Below are 24524 nucleotides of genomic sequence, written 5' to 3'. Positions count from 1 at the left end.
TCTCCAGTTCAAACTATGTGTGAGTCAAGTTGTGTTACCTGCTGGGTGGAAGGAACAGCACATACTGGAGAGAAGGAAAGAGAGAGGGAAATGAGGCTTTTACCAAACTCAAAAGCAAGAAGTACCACAAGTCTCAAGAAAAGTAATGCTGCTTCTCCCTATCTTGTTTTGCATAATAATTCAGATAAATAACTTACCTTGAAATCTGTGGTCCAAATTAGATCTTTGATTTGGATGCATTTTATTGACTTTTTTCCTCTGTAGCTGAAGTCAATTTTCAGTTAGTCCAAGACATGAAAGCAAATGAGATACCCTTTAGGAGATCTATGATTAATATTTTGGAAATGCCTCAGGACTAGAGTATGGCATTTCAAAATACTGTGGGCAGGCAGTCTTAAGTCCCACTGATTTCCAGAGAGGTGGAAGGAAAAGTGGTCTGCCCCAAACTACCTGTAAGCTGGGGAGGCCAGTATGCCTCCCATGGTAAGAAATGGAGTCCTTCATCCAAAAATCCTATGAAACATTCCCCAGCCTAAAGGATCTTGTCTCATTCGCTGGCAGAAGAGGAAGCTTAAAGAATTTTTGCAGGTACCCTCTTTAGCTTGCTAAGGGTTTAAGGCAAGGAGAATAACAGATTTACAGGTGTGGTGTGGGGTTCAATGTGCAGGTACATTCAGTGAGAGTGGGTACAAAGCAGCCTGGTGAATCGAAATCTCTTCTATGTCATTAGGTGCAATTGAAAGCTTTTAAAGAAAAATTACAGTTGGTAAGACACTCTAAAACGCTTAAGGAAAAGTAGTAGTATTTCTTTGAGACACGTTAAAGAAAGTGCTGTAGGCAATGTTGCAAAATTACTTGATTGTATGTTCTATTCTCAAGGACTTTATTTCCAAAAAATGAGTGTATCAGGTGGGTTTGTTCCCAAACCTTCTCCCTCTGTTCTGTTTTCAACTGAATCTATAGAGAAAAATGAGAGTGACAGCTTTCACAGATGAGACCTGCATTAATTGGTTTTTTCAGGACTACAAGTAGAGGGCCTCTTCAGAAGGTCAGCCAGCATCCAGACTATCAAGAATATTCAGAAACTCTACAATCAGGGTAAGCTGTCATCTTACCATTGCCAGTAATGGTGTGAGGGCTTTGTTGATCTTGGTTTTGTTGGTGAAGCAGAAGCACTAGCATTCTTACAGTTAGTTAATCATAAACCCATTTGTAACCTAAAATACTACAAGAGCACTATTACAGAAACCTGAAAGAGAGCAGCAGACACTTAACACTTACTGAATAGCAGGTCATCAGTTGATGTCAGACCAGAGCTTACAAAATCCATAGCAGCTAATGGATGATAACGTTTGAGTCAAAAATGGTGTGGTTTTTTCATAAACATTTGTATTGCTTTTACACGCTTTGAGTTACTGTAGTTATGAAGTACAATGTCCTTGTGTCATTTTGCTTCTGGTGTTTTTCCATGGTTATGGCAAAGAAATACAATTTTGCCTAATAATTTATGAAATGTAGTGAAGTAATTTTAAAAGTCACTGACTTCCCCATGAAGTCATTTTATGAAATGCCTTTATGGGGACAATCTCTTTTAGCAAGATTAATAAGTGTCTATGAAAAATACAAAAAGAAAATGCCAGGAGTTACCAGCAGCAGAAAGCCAAGAGATTTTCTGTTCAAAACGTAGTGTGACACAGTTCTTAAGCTGCAGTTTAAAGATAAAAATATGATTGAACTCCTATTTTCTTCTTTTTTCTTCTTTTAGGCAAGTCTGTGAATTTTGATGATAATCATGATATGCATATTCATGCTGTTATCCTAAAGACTTTCCTTAGGGAACTCCCTCAGCCATTACTAACATTTGAGTGTTATGAGCATATCCTCGAAATCACCAGTAAGTATAAATAGGTTCTAGAAAAATTTAAACAGCAAGTTGAACTGGGCCTGGCTAATTCATAATCACTGCTGTTTGCTAACAACGACACAGTTGTGCATATATAATATTATTAGTGCTTCACTGCAGCCACAAATGGACAACCTCATAGTCTGTACCAGAGCGAGGTGGTCAGGGTTACCAAGACCCTCTCTGCTTTTTACAAAGTTTACTGGTTTATCTATACATTATGCTGTATTACTAAGAATTGCATTGGACTTCTCGCAGTCAGGGCTCCATTTTTATGTCATGGCAGAGCACCGAATCAGTCTCAGTGATACAAGTTATGTCAAAGCAGCTTTAGTTTTAGCAGCAGCATTGGCAGAACTGTGGGAACAAAATTTAGTTAGTCATTTGTATGCTTCTTTCCTTTTTTTCCCCTTTTTTCTGGGGAGTGAATTGTTTTTATTGGAACTGTCCCCATGGGATAACATACTGGGGAAGAAAGGATTTAAAGCCATGAGAAGACATTGATTATCTGAAGATCTGGCACCATATGAAACTATGAATGATAAAACTTTATTATGAGGCCTTTGTCAGGGACTAATAGATGAAGGCTGAATATCTGAAACCACAGAATATCTGAGATTTAGTACTCACTACTTGTACAGACTGGTATTTTGCCAGCCAGGCTATAGTCAAGTTAGCAAGGAACCAGTAGAGCTTCCAGTAACAAGCCACAAGCACACATTTTTACAAAACCTGCTTTTTGAGGAAATTATATATATATTATAATGGAGTACAGCTTTCAGCAGAGTCTGTTAGCATGCCTCTGGTAACCATGGGCTGATGCTCTTGCAAAGTGTAGGTTATCATCACCATCATGTCTGTTGCTGTTGGGATATGTCACTAAAATAATTCAGGTTGAGGATAAATCTCAACAGTGAAGTACTTGTAAAGTGTAGAAGTGCAGCAAGTTTACCTAGATAAAATTCTAGGTAAATTTTTTAAACTGTGCCCATCACTAGCATCCACATGTACTGTTTCATATCATTATGTTTATTAATGTATTTCCATTTAAAAAGTTCATCTGCTCATGTTCAGAATCCTCCGAAGTTCTGTACTGTTTTGCTATTTGCAAATCTGTAGATCATCCCTTCCAGATCAAGGATTCATCTGTCTACACGCTAAATATCTCAGGGAATCGAGAAAACCAGGTCTATTCACAGGAAGGTGGTAGTAATGGAGGGACTAAGGATAGTCACTCAGAACTGGAAAGAATAGGGGAAATTTGGAAAAAGGATGTATAACTGCCAGTTTTTACTGAACTAATCTTGTGCTGACTTTCTGGACATGATACTACTTTGCGATAGAGCTAAGAGAAAAATGAGAACAAGTCTGAAAAGAACCTGAGAGCAGTGCATTGTCCAAGGAACACCGGGAGATTTTGCTTGGCAAAACGCCTGTGAAACGTTCATTCCGAGTTATTTTTGTTTACTGGCATTTTAAATGTTAACAAAATATGGTGAAAAATGGAGTTTGGGAGACTTTCTCCTTAGGCTTTCTTGTTATACAGTGTGATGTCCACTATCTTTTCTTGATGCTGTGGTGATACCCTGATTGTAAACGATCTTAAGCTTGGGAGCTGAGCTGGACTGCAGCAGAGGCATATTCTCTGTGAATACAGTGCAGAAGGGAGCTTTGAAGAGGTGTGATCACAGACAGCTGTCTTGGGATGATTTAGAAATTCTCATTCTGTCTTCTGGAAGACACCAGAGCAATGTGTGATGTGTCTATAACATCTCTTAACCTGCAAACCCAGAAATACAGTATTTCTGCTTTGCTGTACTTTGAAATGTTAGTGAAACTTTTCTCTTTTGTTTCTTATCTGAAACTTTTTTTAAAAGAGTTATTGATGGGAGCTGTGAAATAAATTAGCCGAGTGGCTGACTAGAAAAATTAATAAAACCTTGAAGCTTGTAGCAAAGAACTTCTTTGGTCATTAAAACTGCTAACAAGAGTTCCTTTACACAATATTGCTGCACTTCCTGCTTTATTTATTCTGTAGAAGGTAGTCATCAGACCTTCCTCCAAATTGGTGTTAAATTTCCAGAACTAAAATAATTACAATATCCCAGAAAAAAAAAGTCACCTGGAACAGCATTTGAAATATTATCCAGTGTTAGTGTAATTGTCATCCAGACTGTCTAGATGATGCCAAGGAGTTTGGGGTCCAGTTCTGGTTTTGCCCATCTGTAGAAATGAGTTAATAAACATGCTTAGGTTGATCTCTAGAAAGTGCTTACCCACCCAAGTGGCCATCTTATAAATTTTTGCCAAGACAGAATAGTTTCCTGCAGAATCACAAAGTGTTTTTAAAATTAGTAGAGTACTGAAAGAGCATTTTGGGCAGGACTGTGTCTCAGCAAGAATAAAATCAGAGCATAAAAAGTAGACATCTGGATTCAGGGCACGAAGAGATAATAGGATTCAAATCAAGACCTTTGAAAGTCCTCTCTAGCTAAGACAATGTTTTGGCAATTTGACTGAATAGAAGAGAGAATACTCTGAACTTAGTCTTAGCCAGATACATAATACTAAATATGATAGGGTCATTCAGAAGGATAACCCTAACTGTTACTGTGGTCATGGAGGTTAGTAAAGCTGAATTTTGTGGTCAGTTTTACAGATGGATATCTAAAGTAATTGCAGCAGATATCAATATGGTATTATTTCTTGGTAATATTTTGATCTTTCGGAGTTAAGATTGATTTTGGCATTGCAGGTGTGGAGAGCAGTTTACGAGTTACCAGATGTAAGCAAATCATTCAAGGACTTCCTGAACACAATTATGTTGTTCTGAAGTATCTGATATGCTTTCTCCATATGGTGAGTATAGGCAAAATTTCCATAGTGCCAGTCTTTTCTTTCTAAATCTGTTCTTGTTAATTCAACATTGAAAATCTCCACAGAAAATAAAACTAAAGACTTTTAAAAGTATGGTGAGGTGGTCCTGCAGTACTTGTCAGTGGCGTCAACTCAGGATGCAGAACTCTCCAGTTCTAATAAAAGTCAGTGCTAAACAATGGTCTGGCCATCCCTTCACCATGAAGTTCTTTCGATGCAATGAAAACTACTCTAAAAATGTAAATGGAACTGTGCCTGTACTGGAATATCTAAAAATCCTGTCCCCCCACCTCCACTTTCACAAACGTATGTTTTTATTGGTTTATTTTTTTGTTTTTTCTTTCCTATTTTGGAGTGGAAAAAAAAAGCCTGAAAAAGGTGGTTGTGTAATTTTCAGTGCTGGAGAAAAACTAGGTGAAATCACCTTTTTTCTCCAAATTATAAATCTTGAGCAACTACAGCACCAAATAAATCAGTGTAATTTTAGACAATGATAGAAATACTAATAAGCTTTAGAACAACAGCAAAATATTTTATACTAAATCTTACAAATAACATTTTCCGGTTTAAAATAGCCTTTCATCCTGTAATTTACTGCAGTGTTAAATGAGCAATTTCAATTGTGCCATTTTGCAAGGTTTTTTGGTGTGCTTCAGGATAAATGAAATAATGTGTCTTTCGTTCTACTTTTTGATTTGCTACTTTTTTTAACCCATTTTTGGAAACCCCCCAAGTGTGAGAATTTGGGGAACCTCCATTACAAATATTTCTACAGTTAGCTTAGTGTCAATCCTTTGGTTTCCAGTTGCTGTGCAGGAAAAGATAGTAATGGGAGTGTAAATTTCTCTTCCATCTGCCTTATCCAATGCATTGCCTTTTCCAGATTGCATTTTTCAAACCCAGGTGCCTAAAATTGAGGATTATGGTGTGGTTGACACCTAATTAAAGTGATCTGGCCTTCAGAAGTCCTAAAAGTCCACCAAAGCAATCACGTATGTGAAATGATGCTGCTTTTAACTAGTGGAGAAATTAGTCCTCAGTAACTGTGGGCTACAGTCATGTTTGCCATATTGTAGCCAGTGGCATATTTCAGAAGCAAGTACATTTAATCCCTTTTTCTATCAAAACACTAGAGAAAAGCAAGATTAAAGGAAGCACATTGATATGACCCTCACTCAGACAGCACTTGCAGGGTTCCTGTAATACTCACATGTTCGTTTACTGTTGCTTAGCTGAACTCTAATGCTATTAAGGAAATCCTCCTGTCATTTGCTATTATTTTAGCAACTGATATCTCTCCTCAGTGTTATGAATCGTGTAAGTGACTTTGTTCCAATAATAGATGCACCATCTCAATGCACTTCTTAAGAGCTGAGCACTTGAGGTGTTAATGAGGTGTGCAAAAGTACTACATAGTGTTTTCTGTAATTGGGCAGCAGAACATAGCATTATTTTTGAGTGTCCCTTGTTATGTAAAGCACAGCGTCAAGTTGATACTAGTGCTCAGATTTGCAGTTTTTGCTGATCCATGGCTTTTCATCCTTAATGTCTCAGGGAATATTTGCATTTGTAAAGGTCAAGGCAACGTGAAACTATCTAGGGGCTGGAGATTTCTATTCATTGCAGATCGGTGTGCTGCACAAGCTGCCACAATTCAAACTTTAACAGACCACTCTACCAATAATCCTAGTTTTTACCTGCAAGCATCAACCTTCTTACGTATAAGAGGCAATTTAATTCTTTCATGAGCTCAGCCTTGAGTAGTGCAAGAGGTACTTGTGGTAATTTTGTGAAGTGGGATGAATTGTAATCACTAGATACAGGTTTTGAACACTCCAGGTTTGATACAGGTTTGTGGAAGAAGGAAAAAAGTCCCTATTTACCTTACTTACCAACCCCCTTACTTAGCTCCTAGTCCAAGGGTGCTTCAGCACGACAGTGCAACTCCCACAGAAGTAAAAGGCTTGAATTTCAAAAATAGGCACGAATCCTTTAACCTTAGACTAGCAGTAATTTTGCCAGTCATGAGCCCAGCATGCTGTGTAAGCTGTAAGCTGTCCATCTCCACTTTAGAGCGCACCTGGCCACTAGAGAGGGATTTGTGGGGTCCCCTTGGAGCTGCAGTGGACTGAGGTCCCTGGGCAGAATTGAGCAACCAGGAGCAAGGGGGAGAACAAAGGCTGGTTTTCACAAGTCACTCCCCAAATTATGTCTGTTAAAGTGTCTGTGTGTTCAGCCCATCTCGCAAGAGATGAGTGTGCACAGACAAGTGTTTGTGTGCCACAGGCCCTGCCTTGCACGTGCAGTGATGCGGATTTATGAATGCACGTGCACACTTACAGCCCTCAAAGAAATCTTGCAAATAACTTGGCAAAGCACGCTGAGGGCTACAGTTACCCAGTTCTGAAGCCAGAAGCCATTTAGCAGAAAACTGTAATTGTAGTTTTCCATGACAGTCTAAGGCTAAATAATCAGCAGAGTTTGTAGAGGCAATAATATCATCTAGATTGTGTTCTTATAACCATGTCTTTGGTTTTGGTACCAGCTGACACAGCCCACTCTCTACACTTCCACACTTCCCTTCTCTGCTGCTTATTTCTCTCCCTGCAGTCATGCCTGACGTAGAGGAAGGGTGGCTGACTTGGCTGAAAGAACCATTGCAAAATCCTGCCAAATTCAAAATGTCAGACTTGGACCAACTAGAAAAATTGGGCGAGACTCTTGGGCCCATGAGCTATACTTCAGATCTGTAACTGAGGCAGCAAAGTCAAAGCCAAGTACAAGTCGGAAAAAAATGCTCTGAATTAATGTTTTGTCTCAATCACTTGTCCAATTTAAAAGTGTAATTAGCACCAACTAAGCTTGGGGGTGGCTGGGGATGACAGGGCACATTGAGAAGTATTAGATGACTAAGCCTCAGAGAGCAGATACAAGCAGTTGGCATGTCTGCAAGGTAGCAGAGGGTGGGGGATAGAAACATATTTTCAGTCAGTTTGTGGGGGCGTTTTAATATCTAGTAATTTTCTTTTGAAAATGTTTTGTGGAGTTCCTTTCAGCATTGAGACTGAGAAGCCAAAGCAATGGTGATGTCCTTGTATTTTTAAAACGTGATGGTAATTGCCTGTTTCTACCCTCTGTGTTTCACTGTTTAACTTCATTAGGTAGTGGGGTTTTTCTCCTGTGGTATCCATGAGGGTGCTGGGGTGCAAGTATGTGGAATCCAAAATTCGTCACAGCTTTGCTGGGGGAGGTTAGATGTTTATTCTGGCATAGTGAAGATATATATTAAGCATTTGTTGAAGTGGCAGTAAATCTTCAGTATTTATTCCCAGTGATGAGTTTTGCAATGTACAAGTTTTATCTTTCTAGAGGACTTCCTTTCAGTGTAGGCTGTCATTACTTGATTTTTCTATATATGTTCCTATGAAAGGGGAAAAACAACAAACTGGAGCTGTGTAGTTCTTTGTTGTAATATTTTTCAGTGATGTTCAGATGACTCCTTCAAAGATAGGATCTAGGTCCTTGCAGAATTGTCTTTTATTATCTTGTTCAATTGGCAAAGCAAGTGTATTTTCACTTGAAACAGATGTGCTGCATACTAACTTTGTGAGGGAATCAAAGAAGGAGTCAAGGAGCTTGGTCCTAATGCTAAAGATGTCATTTGTGTTTCTTAGACACAGCTTTGGGGTGCAGGTTCTTAGAGGGGTAGCCTGTGAAGAGGTTGGCTTATTGCAAGCTGACTTTACATGGTCTAGTGCTGGAAGGAAACATCAGTTGCTCGTGTTAGTATTGTAGGTGAAGTGGATGTGTTTGTGTCATTCCAGACATTGGAGTAGTGAGGGGTCTGAGATGCTGTGAGGCTGATCCCCTCAAAAGGGATAAAGCCATTAGCACTGGTGTGACAAGACTTCCTTGCTTGTAGCTCTTGATGAGCCGGCAAAGATTCTCGTGGAGAGAATTGGACTCCGTTGCACACTTCTTGGATCTTCTGAGGGAAGGATTGCTGTGCATTTTGGAGTGAAGCAATGATGTATTGTGTCTGCCTTGAATTCCTAAATGTGATTGATGACTCACAGACAAGGCTTAGTGTAGCTCTGCCTCAGATGATATAATCACTGGCTCACTTTATCCTAAGTATTTTCTTCCTCAGGGGAGAGAGATGTCATGGGTATTTTTGTTGATCATTTCAACATTGATTGTCTCCTTGAAATGTTCGCAGAGTGGTGGTGGGTGGGAAGAGATGGTTTAATCTCAGAATATTTCTTTTAAATAGTTGGCCTAAAAAGAAAAAACAAATCTAGCTCTACCAGCAAGTTGCAGTGGTGTTGCTTTGGGCTGAAACACTGAACTCCAAAGGCAGTGGCTAGGTTAAACTGGGTGTGTTTCATCTAATGCTTGAAGACAGCACCTGTACATGACATGCTGGATGGAGTGTGTCAGGGAGCACTCCCAAAAGGCAGGGGAAGACAACTGCAACAGGTTTGGCTCCTTCCACCCGCCACTGTCCACCAGTACTATACCACATGCTCCTGTGCCATCACAGAATACCTGCCCTCTATACACTTAAGGTATTTGCCTTAGCATATATGCACATATCTTTGGTTTTGTGTTGTGGAAAACACAATGTGATGGGCTGTAGCTCTCACGCTATTTTAGAGACTTTCAAATGAAGAAACACCAAAATAGAATTTGTCCTCAATCCACAGGGGATTCACAGTACACTATTACACAGTGTGGATGCAGGCAGTATGAACCACTTGACCCAAAGGCCAGAATGCGGTTCCTAACCTGGTTATATTTAGCAGTATCTGAATGCCAGCTTCATCGTCCAGCTGCCTTCAGGCTAATACCTAGGTCTGTGTCTCCCTGTTAACAGGGTACTCATCATTGTCCTAATTGTTTTCCCTCATCAGTTATTTTGATAGTAGTGCTGCTTTTGCTACATTGCTTGGCATAATGAACTCTTGTTTGAGCTGATCTCATCTGAAGCAGAATAAATTAACAAGATGATCTTGTTGGTTTTTCTGTATAGTTAAATAGTGCATTGAGAGTAGTATGTGAAGGTCAGCAGGCTATATGTGGTTCGTACTCTAGAGAGGATGATATGGATTTTGCATAAGGTCATGAAGCAGGCATTGCCGTTTAATCTGCTGACTTTCTATTCTCGAGTTTTGAAGTCAGTCCATTGAAAAGATTCACAGAATCACAGAATATTAGGAGTAGGAAAGGACCTCGAAAGATAATCCAGTCCAACCCCCCTGCCAGAGCAGGATCACCTAGACTAGGTCACACAGGAATGCGTCCAGGTGGGTTTTGAATGTCTCCAGAGAAGGAGACTCCACAACCTCTCTGGGCAGTTTGTGCTGCCACCCTCACAGTAAAAAAGTTTTTCCTCGTGTTCAGATTGAAACTCCTATGCTCCAGCTTGCACCCATGGCCCCTTGTCCTGTCATTTGACATCACTGAGAAGAACCTGGCTCCTTCTCCTGACACTCGCCCTTTACAGATTTATAAACATTAATGAGGTCACTCCTCAGTCTCCTCTTCTCCAAGCTAAAAAGGTCATTATAGCACCAGTATATCAATCCTTATTGATACCTCTTTCCTTTATTCAGCCCTGCTTTGTGACCTTAAAAACAACTGAAGCCTTCAATATTTTTAGCAGAAGTAGCATCACAGTAGCTCTTTCCTCCTACAGGAGGGTAAGGCAAAGATTGAAGGGAAAAGTAGTTCCTATAATTAGAAAAATTAATATAGTTAGGAAGAAAATGCTACACTTTTGGGCACATAAGTGTTTCTTTATGTCCCACAAGGAAAAGACTTCCATCCTGCACATGTGTCTAGAGGATGTTACATCCCCTCATGGCAAAGCAAACAGGCACCTTGCTAGGTAGAGCACCAAGGAGGCTGGGACTGTGTTGTAGGAGACAGAGGAAAAATCAAACCTGTAATACTGGGTAGGAGCAACTGGAGTTTATGCGTATGCTAAGTGTTCACATGATCTTACTGTTTCTTAGATTTTCCTCTAGTGCCCTCAGACTTTTCATAGTACTACAGAGCTGCCTTTTCAGGAGCCTTATGGCAAGACAGAAATTGAGAAGCTCTGAGAAGTGAAGTTATTGCTTTCCTATTCCACTTGAAATTGTAACATGAAGAATACGTGGGAGATTTTGCCCTAAGAATTCCCCATTCTCTTCTGAGATGACAGCTTCAGAGTGATGTGTACATCACAGTTTGTGACTGCAAGGTCTTCCCATTATTCAGATTATTGATCAACTGCAACCATCAACCTGGGAAGAACTGGCTGAACTACCTAGGTCAGGAGGAATCAAGAGCACTTTCAGCTTATTGGCTCTTAACAATAAAAGAGAACCAGTAGGGCACCTAGACCAAATTGGGCTTTAGATATCAGCCCTGCAGTGCAGGAGAGCAAAACACACAAATGCTGTGCCAAGCTCACACAGAGAAAAAAAACTTACTCCTGCTACCCAGTTCTGGGCTCACATTCACAGATGCGTCATCCAGGTACAGAACAGATTTCAGTGCTGTGTATTTTACCTGCAGCCCATTTTCACCTCTGTTGCCTCAGAGGAACTGGGTGGATGTAGAGGTACTTGGAAGTGAAGTCATGCATCAGTGGGAGAAAAAAAAACCTATTAAACCCTTGCAAACAACTTCAGAAGTCCTTGAGGTTTATTCTGTAGAGGACTTTGTACCGAAGCAGATGGGATAGCTGTTTGTGTCTGCTGTCCTCCCTGCCCCCCAGCAGAGATAACAATAGATTCCATATAGAAGGATTGAAAACAATTAATTTTCCTAGCGTAAGGAAACAATTCAGCCTTTTTGCTTGACTTACTGACATCTTATCTTGTGCTTGAAGGACACAGACTCCAGTGGCCCCATAGGTCTAGGCTGCATAGTCAGCTCTGAGGCTGTGCAGAAGCCAGTGGTTCATCCTCAGTACAGGGTGGTGTCTTGTCTCCTGCTCTCTGGGGTACAGGTCTGCATATACCTATTTAGCTTTATGTTTTTTTCCAGGTTTCACAGGAGAGCATATATAACAGAATGACAGCATCTAGCTTGGCCTGTGTTTTTGGTTTGAATTTGGTCTGGCCGTCGAAAGGAAGTATCTCCTTGAGCGCTCTGGTGCCTCTGAATCTCTTCACTGAGCTGCTGATAGATTTCTACATGAATATATTCAACTCCCGAACAGTGCCTGGTGAGATCTTGCCTTAATGGTCCCAGAAAGGTAAATGGAGTATGGTTGCCTGAGGGATAGGTCTCCATGCTTCAACTGGTGGGAGCTTTATATTCAGGACTGTCTCCTGCGAAGAAGACTTTCAATACAGAATAAAGCTTCTGTAGCTTTCCAGATACCAAAGATGTTGGGGGAAGCACTTCTCATCACATGAAGGAGAATATGTACATTCAAAGACCAACAGGTCAGAATGAATCCTCTTATTAAACTGGAGCAGCTGACAAAAACTGGTATGTTAAAAGAAATCATGATACTACGTGCCATCTGTCATTTCTTTGGGAATCTGGAGACCTTACTATGTGGCGTTATTTTCTGAGACCATGCAGAGCTAAGTTCTGGATCACTCCTCAATGTGCAGCTTTCTGCTTTTTTTATTTTTTATTTGAATACAGTTGTGTTAGAAATTTTCCTATTAAGTTAATAAAGATGGAATCAATTTTTAAGAGACTTAAATTTCTAAATGATTTTTCCATATATTTAAGTGTCTCATTTTACACAAAAAGGTGTGGGCAGTTGTGCCACATCTCAGGTTTGCAATTACCATGGAGAATAAAGTGTTTCCTGGGTAATTTGAGTTGTGCCGGCAGCTAACTAATTATGCTTGCACATATCTAATATATGCGGTTAATCACTGTAGCTGCACATGCAAAGTGTGTGGAAGATTTTTTTGTTACTGTAAGTTCAGATGGGGAGCAATAAACTTATGGGGCTTTTTTCTCCAAATACTTTGAATTTTAATCAAAGCTATATCAGTGAGTGAGTAATACAGAATATAGACTAACTTTGAGAAGAGTACCCCGATGTTTGGGTTGCATTCTTTTTTTCATTTAAGTTGATAGTTCATATCAGTTTCTCTAGAAAGCAGTAAGAGCAACAGCTTGGATAATATACCTAAGATCATTTTTGTACATTGAAAGTCTATTATTAGTCCCAATGTGAATAATTAGCCAACATAAAGGGAGAGTTTTCAGTTTTCTTTCTAACTATGTCATTAATATTGCTTGTATTTGATTAACACACTGCTCTTTCATTGTTTAACACTGATTGGTAATGGAGTGGTGTAACGAAGTTACCATTATAGCTGCCTGCAAAGCAAAAGAAGATTAACCAGTAGTAAAAAAAGGTAAGCAGTATTTTCCCTAATGTTCTGCTCTTCCTGCTTCTCTACAAAGCTTACAAATCCAAGGGACTATCTAGACTTCAATAAAAGTAATAGTCTCAGGAGGACAATTTAGGCATCCCGTCCTCTGCAAACAGAGCATTTATACTTCTGGCCTTCCTCTTAGCTGTTATGAATTGCCTGCCTGTGTAAAGGGTGCAACAAAATCTTGCTGCAGTGAGTAAAGAGGATTCATTCTTGTCAGCAGTTTCAGGAAATAACCAAGTAGTCAGAAGGCTCCGAAATGCTGGATGTGCCAGGCCTTCATTTGCCCAGTAGGTGTCATCTATAGCATTAGGCAATGATTAAAATTTGAAAAATGCAGAGGCTTTAGAACAAGATGTGTTAGGACCAACTTCTCACATCACAGTCGTATGTTTTCTCTAGTTCCTCATGTGTCTTAAAGACAGCTTTTTGGCTTTTGAATATCTGTAAGTAATAGCCACACATGACTCCTATTTAAATATAAAATCTTGCCTAATACAAAGAGAACGATTAACAAGTATTCATGATTGTTGCATTTCAGCAAAATGAGATTGCCAAGGATAGAACTGTGGTAGTTTTCTATTGCAACTCATCAGTTTTACATCTGAATTATCAGTGACAACATCATGGTCTTCTTGTATTATGAAAAACAAACACAATTACACTCAGCCCTGCTCAGCAACTTGGCAGAATGGTTCTGTGCATCAGTACTCTGTTCTTATAGGGGAGGAATTTGGCTTCTGGGACTTAAAACCTGAGTATTTTGCCACTCTCTGACCTTGGTCAAAAAGAATAGGCATTATTTTTGGTGTCTGTAAAAAGAAGGAGCATCTGGCATTAGAAAAGTGATTTGGGATTAAACGCTGGTAAGTCCTATAAAATGGTTGCTTTCTATCTCCCCCCATCCTGTTCAAAAAATCCAGCATCGTCAAATGGCATTTAGTCTTCAGGCTATCCTGCCTAATGGGAATGTGATTCTTGGATAGTTTTAGCACAGTAACGTAGCAGAACCCTGTGGGGGTAAAATCCTGAGTTCATGGAAGTCAGCTTTGCTCAAAAAGTCCCCGAAGCCTGGGAAGGGGACTCCTTCACAGATTTTGTTCTCCAACTGCATCCTAAGTTGGGAGAGAGCGGGAATTTGGCAGCAGCAGTCGCTGGTGAAGCGAGCTGTCAGGGCACAGCTGCCTCTGACCCCTTTACTTTTACGAGTACAAGCAAGGAGCATCCCTTCAGCTAATTTGCCTTCCTATAGGCACACAAGAGGATAGTTAAAACCAGTCTGACTCCTTCAGTATTGGTCACACACCAACCTGCAGGTCTTCCTTTTAGTGCTTTGTAAACTACCATTTTCCAGCAATTTGTAGCTCCTCTCATTTAGTGAATGAAGAACAAAATGTCATCTTCCCGTATCAGGTGCCTTCTTCCTTTAAAGAACAGATGAGATCTGCTTAAGCAAAGTAGAGGCTCTGGTTCCAATTGCCATTAGCACTGGTGGGGTCAGAGGGGGACAGCACTTCCCACTCACCAGCAGGCAGCCTGAGAAAGAGGTAAGGAAGGTACTTGCCTCCCCCCAGCCTTTCCCTGCCAGGATGCCTGTCATAGGTAAGGGACTTGTCCAAATCAGAAGCACTGGGGTAGCAGAACCCTCCTAGTTAGGAGACCGAGCTCTGTCCCCTACCTAACCCAGAGGAACTGGTGAAATCCTCCATCTCTGGCAGAAGCTCCTGATATCCGTCCTGAATGCCAGGCTTAACTATGACATTAAATCAGCTCTCATGAATTATTCAGAAGGGTTTGGAGTGAAATTCATGTTAGAGAAATATATGTTTCAAATTTCCTGACTCTAAGAGGAGTCCTGGAGGTGTCCCCTGCAGTTACTTTGATAACAGTTTCTCTTTACAAATGATAATTGCATGATTCAAGCTTTTGTACAGTGTGGCCTTGTGAACTCTTCTCTCATATCAAAGAACAATTTTCAGATCATTTCCATAGCAAAAAGAAAGTGATTATGGAGATAATCTGTTGGAAACACACATGCTGTATTTCTCTTTAAAACAATAAAATGCAGTCATGGAATGAGAAATCAAGTGTTACCTAGCTGACAGTATGCAGAGAATAAATTGCCTAAGCATTTTAGTTTACTGAGCTGTTAGGAGTTGAAAATTGGTCCCAAAATTAGTCTGATTATCAGGATGCCTCTAGCAACAAGCACCAGAGGGGGAAAGGGGGAATACTTTTCTGCCCTGAATCTATGAAGAAATGTAAGAAGATGGAGCAATGTCATTAACCGAGGGAGGTCTTTACAGGTCTCACAAAAAGCTTGCATAAATGAGTATCACTTACATGTGTGCAGGTGATCCTTCGGTGTCCGACGCACTCCTCGAGCAGCATCCGTCGCAGAATCTCTCAGAGCCTCAGAAACTTTAATGTATTCATCCACTCATGAGGAGACTAATAATAGAAAAGCCCCAGATACTTTATTCACATGTTCAATGTGTACTCGGGTAACAAGTTGAACTTTTAATGGAATTAATGGTGCAGTCAACCTCCCCTTCATTTCCTGAACAGCTTGTCTTCACAACCCTGGCAAATGCAGGTTTGCCAACACTCCCCCTTTCCAAGTGGCCGTGGGGCTGTTGGGGCATAAGGGAAGAAAGTCAGAGAGTTCCTGCCAGCACCTGGCATTTGGGGAGTGAAGCTCCTGTTCAGTTGAAGCTCTGCTGTCCACTCACCGTCCTGCCCATGCACTGTTCATTTCTAACATCATTTTACCTGCAAGGAAAAGTGCGAAGCAAACATACTTTAAGTAGTGTCCTGGTTTTACTGGCACTGAGCAGCGAGTGGCTGTGTGGTGTTCAGCTGCTTGCTGGGCTAAACCTCGACAAGTGGGCACACTTCCACTGAAGCTAAAGGGATGACTGTGAGAAGTGCATAACTTGTGTGTTAAACGATACATGTGGCTGGCGTGTGAAAGTTGTTCTGCCTTTCTGGTGGAGTAATACTTGTTTTCACCACCTGAAGAGTCTTTTTGTCTTTATCTGTTCACATCCTGGAAAGCCATTTCAAGGATATTGCACTTAATGTAGCAAAGGATTGCAGTGTCCTCCAGCATCATCCAAGAGCAGTGGAGGATTGTAGTGGGGTGCTACAAATGCTGTCTTCTTCCTTGCAAACTGGAAAGCTTCGGACAGGATTGCCTGTTGAGGCGATGAGATTTCTTTGGGGTTAGGTTCAGGTTTTGGACTAAGAAGGAAACTTTCAAATACAACCAGGAAGAAAGCCCTTTTCCACAGTGGGCCTATTAACACCTAAAAACCCTTACCTAGAATTGTTATTTTGAGGGAAAATACTGGTTTGCCTCTCTGAGTTGGGGATACACAGACACATGATGGTGCATGAGTTCTCGTGTTTCTTCCTAACTGGGGTCTCTTCCATGTAATTGTGCACAGAAGGACCCCACTATCCTGGCTATTCCTCTCTAGAATAGCTGGCAGAAGTTCAGCCTTAAAAATAATTAACTGACTGGAAAATATTTCTACTGGAACATGCCAACTCAAGAAAAAATAAAAGCATTTTCTTAAAAGGCCTGGTTTTGATGCCATCCTTTCAGAAATCATTATGTTCTTCCAGAAAGCTGCCTGCGTGCCTCTGAGCCACAAAGCCCAGGCTCACCCAGGGCCCAGGTCCAGCTCTGCCAGCCGCTGTGGTGCTCCGGAGCAGGAAAAGGAGCATCGCGGCTTCCCATTCATGGGCTTTTTCGAGATGACTCCACCTTTCCACACGCAGTGTTGCAATTATTGCCAGAGGTAAGAAGGGAATTGTGCTGGGGCCGGGGGAGATGACACACATAGCTGACTGATCATTAAAGCTGAATTTTTCGTTCCATGCCCCTGATTTCTCTGTGGTGCAATCATGGAGCCGTAGCTGCTTTCCTGACTGACAGCCTGTCTGTAGTCCCCAGAGCGCGGCCTTGTCACTCACAGTGTCAGGGGCTTGTGCCTGCAGTTGGGAGCGGATGGATCTGATGCCTGACCCAAATGCTTGGGGGGGCGAAACTGCAGACTACAATATGGACACATGCTTCACCAAAACACAGCCCGCTCTATGACCTGCTTCATTTTCTTTTGCTTCAGTCCTCCAAAATTTACTAATTTAAGCTACTTCTAGCGCAGACACTGACACCAAACTCCTCAAGCCTAATGTGAAATCAGGATTTCTATCTTTTGGGGTTTTTTTCGCCTATTACATGGATTCTGTTCTCCAATACTGAGTTGTACTCTCAAATTATTTCTGCATTTCAACCTTTAATTGCCCACAAAAGCCGTTTACAGCCTCTTACTCTTCTGCCATGAAAATTATCCCCTTAATTAATGGGACAATAAAAAGCAACTGTAAAATGCAGCAAACTGCATCGTCTTTAGTGTCTGAACAGGATTTCTGCAGCAGTCACAGAAGAGTCTTCAGGTGGGTGGATTTTTGACACTTCACCCAAGAGTTTATTGACCCAAAGCTCTAAAAATAGTAAGGGCTATAGTAAGGTACTTAGGTTTTCCATTTAACAAGCTTCCAAAGAAACATGTTTTCCCCCTGCCTCACCTGGCAGCGTTGTGGGGTTTTTCCCACCTCTTCAAAGCTGCATCCTCTGCCTGTTGCCATTTACATCCTTCTCCACCTGCAGTCTGTCAGCAGTCTGCAGAATTTGGGGAGTAGGGGTGGTGTGCCCTCCGCTGCCTTTTTGAGGGCATAAGAATGGTCCAACGCTCTCATGGCTGTTCTGTGGCTGGATAAACTGAACTAAAGCTGCAAGATGTTTGGTTCTGTGGCAAAGTTTCTGATTACAGTGTTTGAGTGAAATTGCCCAAATCATGTTTCCCCCATCTCTGAAGCAGAAAGATGGTTATGCTTTTGATAAGTAGATTGAGCTTTTTATATCTAGTAACCCAACAATTGTTGTGATGAAGGGGAAGTTAGGCAGATTTTTTCCTTTCCCAGTTTTCCACCACTCCCAGCCTTCCTCATCAGCCTCCACCTCTTGAAAAACCTACTATATTGGTGCATACATGAAATGCAGCCACAGCTGATGTCCAGGAAACCTAATAGTGTATTTAATAGCCTTGCCCAGAATAGAAACAGGCTGCATAGCACTCCTCTCTGAACACGTGCATAGAGCTGAGCAAGGCATGGGCTGGTGTAGGTGTCTGCCTTGTTCCATGTTAGGGGTCACAGAGAGGACTTGCTTCCTCCTCACTTCCCCTCTTGGTGCAGGGGCTCCTTCACACTCACTGGGCTACCAAACAGAAGCAGCCACCAGCCCCGAGATGCTTTCACATTAGTCCTATCTGCATGGAGCACTCAATGCCGCTACAAAACAGCTACACAAGGAAGATGTTGAACTATCACAAACCACTTCCACCTTTGCAGAAGGATTAGTAGACCTCCAGTCTACCCCCATCCCCACATTCTATTCTGAAGCTCAAATAAATCTTTTTTCTTTCTTATCTGGGGCTTGTGGCTCCCAAGCAATACTGCAGCAAAAAAAAGACTGCCAGGGTCCAGAGTGCACGCTGCCAGCCCTGATGGGTAACTGGCCACGGCACAAGGACAAAACAAGTCCATTCTATTACAAAATAGCATTAAAATTCAGTAAGATAATATCACTGTCTTCTGCACCAAAAGCTTTTACAAAATAATATAAATGAGAGGATGAAAATAATGAGAGGCTTTGTAGAGCTCACTCACAAGCCCTGACACCCGGCATGCTCCTGCTGGGAAGGCAATAAGCACCCCATTCTCTGCATGTCACAGTATCACAACTTCTCCGTATAATTACCACTTGAAAGTTAATAGGACTCTGCTCCCAGCGTGATGGCTATATTTTCTACAGTCGCTGCATGTCCTGTGTCCATGGCCGTCACTGGGGACTCGGCTGTGGCAGCACTGTCTTGAAGGGCAAGTTGTTTGTGGCTACCTCAAAAATAAAGCTGTTTACCTACACGAAACCCCACTGCACCAAGGCACTGAAGATGATGGACAGTGGAGAGGTGGAGGGGTGATTCCTCCCCCTCACAAGAGTCGTGATGGACAACACCAGTGAAGAGCAGGAAAGGATGGCGCAGATAAGGAAATCAAAGCTACCTGGCTAACATCACAACCAGGGTGACAATCTAAAAACAGTGGCAAACCCCTCAAGCTCCTAAAAAGCCCAGCACCTCTTCACTATTCTGTACACCAGCATTTTTTTTGGTTCTTCTGAACAACCAATGGTTTGGTTAATAGGTACAGTGAAACCAAAACAAAGCGGTGCATGCTCGCCAAGGCAAATTACAGCAGGCCAGATATCAGTCTCTAATTGACCCTTTAATTCAGCGTTATCACACCTGCTGGAAAAATGCATTTTGGCCTAATAGTTGTTTTGTGTGTCCAACTAAATTTAACAAAAAAGCAGTAAAATTGTATGTGAGAAATGCCACCTGAAAAGTCGTCACAGCAGTCATCAGATGGAGGATAAGAGGCCCTGACACCAATGAAATGCAGTACCACAGGAGCGGGTTGCTGTGGTGGGGATCTCCAGGTGTCTGTTCCTGCTTAGCCTGGTAAATCTGCTGGGGCTGATGCCTATCACACATTGCTGGTGCTCCGTGAGCATCGCGGTTTGGGTTGGAAAGGTTTTTGGACTAAAAGAGATCTGGACAGAAAACATTTTAATGGCAATACATTAAATCATCCTTTATCTGTTTAAATACGATCATTAGACTGAGTATCCAGATGGGTGTAAGTGTCACTGCAGACAGACAAAGCTGCTCTGCTAGAATTGAGGGTCACCAAATCTGAGAACTGACAATGTGTCAAGTATGCATGGTTGATGTTAGATGTGGTACGTCAAGCTCTTCGTACACACGTTTGCATCTCACCTCTTTTGCTCTTTCAATGGAAAGGAGGCCCCAGAATTGAACAGCAGAAGAAAAGACACCATTAAGCTAATGATGTGTATCAGAAGACCTACCATAAACTTCTGTACACTCAACACTTCTGTCTTGGGCACGTTCCTTCTGTCTTTGTGCACATGAGTATAGCCAAGTGTAAATTAATTGTTGATTTGATTATCACGAGCAAATGATCAGCTCCTGGGGAGAGGAGGATTTTTCAAAGGCACTTCTGGTTGTCCTTCAAGCCAGCAAATTTCTGTAAGAGGTTTGTGGTGTCCTGCCCCATCTCTTGCCAGTGAGAGCTCCAGAACTGGCAATAGGCTGTGCTTGCTGCCACTTGCAGCCCCAAGCTGCTTCATCTTGTGAGGGAGAGAAGGAGGCGAGGTGGGAAAGGAGAAGCCCCTGGACGGACACATTTCTGGTGAATGCTCACTAAATTCTGTGAGTGGGAAACATAACCTTTTCACTAAGGTTAGTTAAGTGCCTCCATCTGTGGGAGATTTGGTCCTTTGTCCACTTCTTGCCTTCACCACAGGTATTGCCAACCTCCTCCTCATGAAGCCAGCCTTGGTCTTTAAACCAGGTATATTGGCTGGGCCTAATCCCATTTTCTCCCTTCCTTGTCCATGGAAAGCAAGGCTGGCTGCTACGCTAAGATCAGCACATTGGGAAATCTTTCATGCCCAGATCTTCCCTCACCCAGGACTTTGACAATCATTTTAATTGCCAGAGACTTCCTCCTTCATGTTGTATGGAGAGAAATTAAAAAGACGACTAAAAATACCCAGAAATCATCTAGTAAGAGTCAAATTAATTATTTAAAAAAATTGAATTCCCTTTGTGGCTGGTTTTTCTCTGGCTGCGCTTTAAAAAACGAGCTATCAAAGAAAACTATCATTAGTTTTTGATTCGGGATGACTTCAGAGAGCAGCTCCAGCGTGGTGGCTGAAGGCTGCCTGACAGCCTTCTCATCTCCAGCATGGCGGTGGCAGCTCAGCCCAGCGGTGCCACCTCTCACCAGCTGCTGGGACCCAGGGACCGAGGCCAGGGCTCTGGTCCATGCTGGGAGCAGTGCTTAGAGCTGGGATGGCAGCGCCTTGGGGAAGGATCGCTGCAAAATGGTGAGGTATTTTCTCTGCGTGGTTGTTTAGGGGAGAGAGCGAGGCTGTGGTGGAACGGTCCCCAGTACCTCTGTCTTCACCAGGAGCCCTGAAACCCTCGGGGCACCAGGTTTCTCCGGCAGCCCAGCCTTGTGTACAGCCACTGCCGACAGCAGGATGGTGCCAGCAGCCAAAGGGCACAACTCAAATCTCACTTCCCATCAGGACTATCTGCACTTGGTGCCCAGAATGTAATATTTATTACATAGGAACAACTGAGTTAAAGTAACAGCCTAGCAGCTCAGGTCAGCATCTACGAGACAAGGTATGCACACACATGCACTGATAAAGGCTTAATTTCTCCCAGGGCCTGGGAGGAGGTGGAGGACAAACATTGCAGCAAAGCTTTACGGACACACTGGACAATCTGCCTGACAAAAACCCTTGTGTGCCATGGCCGTGGTGCCAGCTGCCCGGGATTGAATGGGCATTTCAAATACCTGGCGTTAGCGGAGGGCGGTTTTGGTACTACACCAAGAGTGTTGATCCCTCAGCATCAATCTTGTCTCTGCCAACACTAGTCTCAGGGTGACCCTGGGGAGTTCTTGCACCCTTGGTATCTGCTGACCATATCACACTGCAGACACCAAAGCTTAAGTAGGTAGATTTATTTTTAACTATGGTTTAATCATCATGATTTGAGGGCAGTGATTTGTTTCTGTCTGGGCAGAGAAAAGCAAGTCTATGCCCTGTCCTTAGCTTTCCCCAGAGGTTTAAGTGTTGGCCCAGAGCCACTAAAGGAGAAGCAAAAAGCTCTCATGACCTCCTCCAATGCATGGCTGGGCACCCTCAGCTCCTGGCATCAGAGCATAGTGCTCTGTTGGTTGGATTGTAGTAAGGCTGATGCATTCCTCCAGATGTTCCAACATAGTTCAAGGCGTGGTAGCTTCAGTCTTGGTGCTTTAAAACCTGCCTGAATCAAAAAATCCTGATGTTCATCATGGGCTTAGAGCAGTACGGCTGTGGGGAGATGCCACTGCTGGAAATCACCACCAAAACAGGCAAACAGCACCCTAAAAGCGGGGCTTTTAGCTTAGCACTCAGTTATTTTCTGCACTGTTTTCTTTAAAGATACATGTCTGTGGCATTATTCCTGCAGTTATTACTGTGCCCTGACAACACATGAGATGTTACTTTTTCTTTTCATTTTATGGAGTGCAATTTATTTTTTCTAGGCTGTTAGCTGAGTTCAGAAACACGGGCTGTCCAACCTACCCCCTGCTGATACCCTTCAGGCTGGCACCATGTGGCCCTCTCATAGCATCACTGCAGAGAAACAACACAGCTGGACCTCTGCTGGAGGCCAAGGAGTTATCCCAGTGACCCAGTGCTGCCCTGTGCAAACTCATCTTCCAAAATTCAGGGGAGCAAAGCCCCATGGTGTGTTCACAGCTCTCCTTCCAGCTGTGGACAGTCCCCCCACCATTCAGGCACCAACTAAGGACTGCAGCAGCTGAAGGTGGGTGAACCAGTGGCCCAACCCCAGCAATAGACAGAGGAAGACCCCCTTCTGCTCACTGGTCAGGGAAATGTGTGGGGCCATCCACCATCTGTCCTCAGCACTTCCTGCTCCTGGGGAGAAATGTCCCAAATTCATGGTGCCCTCTGCAGGTGACCTGCAACTGCCCTGCTCCTAGCTGACCCTTGCAATGCCAGTCCCAATAAACTACTTGCTTGTGTCTCTCATTAAGTGAGCTTTTGACCGAGGAAAGCAATTTGATGACTAGAGGGGTAAAAGAGGAAACCAGACAACCCCCCTCATGGGAAAGCCCAGCAATCCCCACCTTTGTCTCTAGAGGAAAAGAGACCAATGCAGTCTGAGTGCCACAGGCGTGGGTGATCTGCCCATGGCATGGCAGGGCTGGGAGCACATTTTGTTTATAAACCTCATGAGCCTGAGTCTGCCTAATATACAGCCCAAAAAGGAAGACCTGGGCTAGCCATTTACCATGGAAATAAACATTTCTGTATGCCCTTTGACAAGACTTCATCTTACCAGTATGTGCAGGGTTAATGGCATTTGTAGAGGGATTTATTTGTATTTATAATTGTACAGTGCTAAATTGGTACTAGAAAGCTTTACCTCGTTCTGCAGCGCTTTTAAATTTCAGCATGTGGTTCCACCACCGCAAAACCCACCACTACTTTTACACTGTAGGTCTCCAGTTTTGAAAGCAAGTCTGTGAAGTAAATGCAAAACGGGAACCATAGAGTTCAGACCCCTGGAGGCAGTAACATGTGCCTGTCTTTGGTAAGAATTTCTGAGAGTGAGAGTAAAGTACTCAGAGTGAAATTAAAAGGTTTGATCAGTTTTTTGGATTCATTATTATTTCATGTCTGAGGTCTCAACAGGTGCCTTTCAGTTATTATAACGTGCGGTGTTTAGTTCCCACTCCGTTCCATTCCGTCGTTCCCTCGTGTGGGTTTTTAATTTATTAAAAAAAAAGAAAAGAGATTCGGCACCATGTGATACACTGATGTGAGAGACCAGCCTTGTGTCATGCTCTGGTAAATACCAGTTGTGCTACTCGACGGAGAACTCGTAAACGCCAGAGACGATGGCACCTGGGGGGTGCGTGACATTGAGAAAAACCGGGGTGCCCATCACTACACTCCCGGGCAGGCCGCAGGGTGGCGGGGGGTACCTGTGGCCTAGTACGGGCCTAGTACAGGCCTAATACGGGTACGGGCGGCCAGGCGGACCCTTGCAGTATCAGCAAGCCTAAGCTAGTGACACAAGCAGGTGCACTGGGATTTTCTCAGGTGTTTCCGTTTAAGGCTCAGGGCAAGCCCAGGGAGCAGGATTTTCTCTCTGTTGTCCCCTACCCTCCCAGGGGAGGACTAGAAAAAACAAAGGGAATAGAGAAAAAGATGCTTCGCACAAGGTTGGAAGTTACGACTGTACCAAGTTTAATGAAAAACAACAGGGGAAAGGAAAAGGGAATTAATAAGGGGCAAAGGATATTTAACTATATACAAAGCCCAATCCCAGTAGTCCCGAGTAGAAGTGTCTGAGGTCTTCACATGTGCCTTTCAGTTCTTATCGGGTGCGGTGTTTAGCTCCCGCTCCAGCGCTACATGGGCAAAGCAGGAGCTGGCGACTGCGCGGTACGTGATGGCCATTGCTGGGGATCACCCCTTGGCTCTGGCCTGAGCCCGGTTCAGTGAAACAGGTCACAGATACAGCCCTGGAGCAGCAGCGCATTGAGTACCCTCACTGGGGCCAGGCAGCCCCCTGGCATCCCTGAATGCCCAG

At 42.8% G+C, this 24524-nt stretch overlaps 1 protein-coding gene across 1 annotated transcript in view; it reads left to right on the top strand.

The window, feature by feature from the left end:
• The window catches only part of ARHGAP8 (Rho GTPase activating protein 8), a 56716-nt gene extending 44700 nt beyond the window's left edge, over positions 1-12016 (top strand). Inside the window, exons 9-12 of the mRNA XM_010187672.1 lie at positions 1021-1098; positions 1766-1894; positions 4659-4762; positions 11819-12016. Coding sequence (XP_010185974.1) covers positions 1021-1098; positions 1766-1894; positions 4659-4762; positions 11819-12016 — 509 coding nt within the window. The remainder of the gene's footprint in view (positions 1-1020; positions 1099-1765; positions 1895-4658; positions 4763-11818) is intronic.
• Positions 12017-24524: the final 12508 nt, after the last annotated feature.

The sequence above is a fragment of the Mesitornis unicolor genome, unplaced genomic scaffold, assembly GCF_000695765.1.
Source record: "Mesitornis unicolor isolate BGI_N332 unplaced genomic scaffold, ASM69576v1 scaffold727, whole genome shotgun sequence".
In the NCBI taxonomy this organism is placed as follows: Eukaryota; Metazoa; Chordata; class Aves; order Mesitornithiformes; family Mesitornithidae; genus Mesitornis; species Mesitornis unicolor.
The sequence above is the reverse complement of the archived record's forward strand: the minus strand, read 5'-3'. Positions and strand labels throughout refer to the sequence as shown.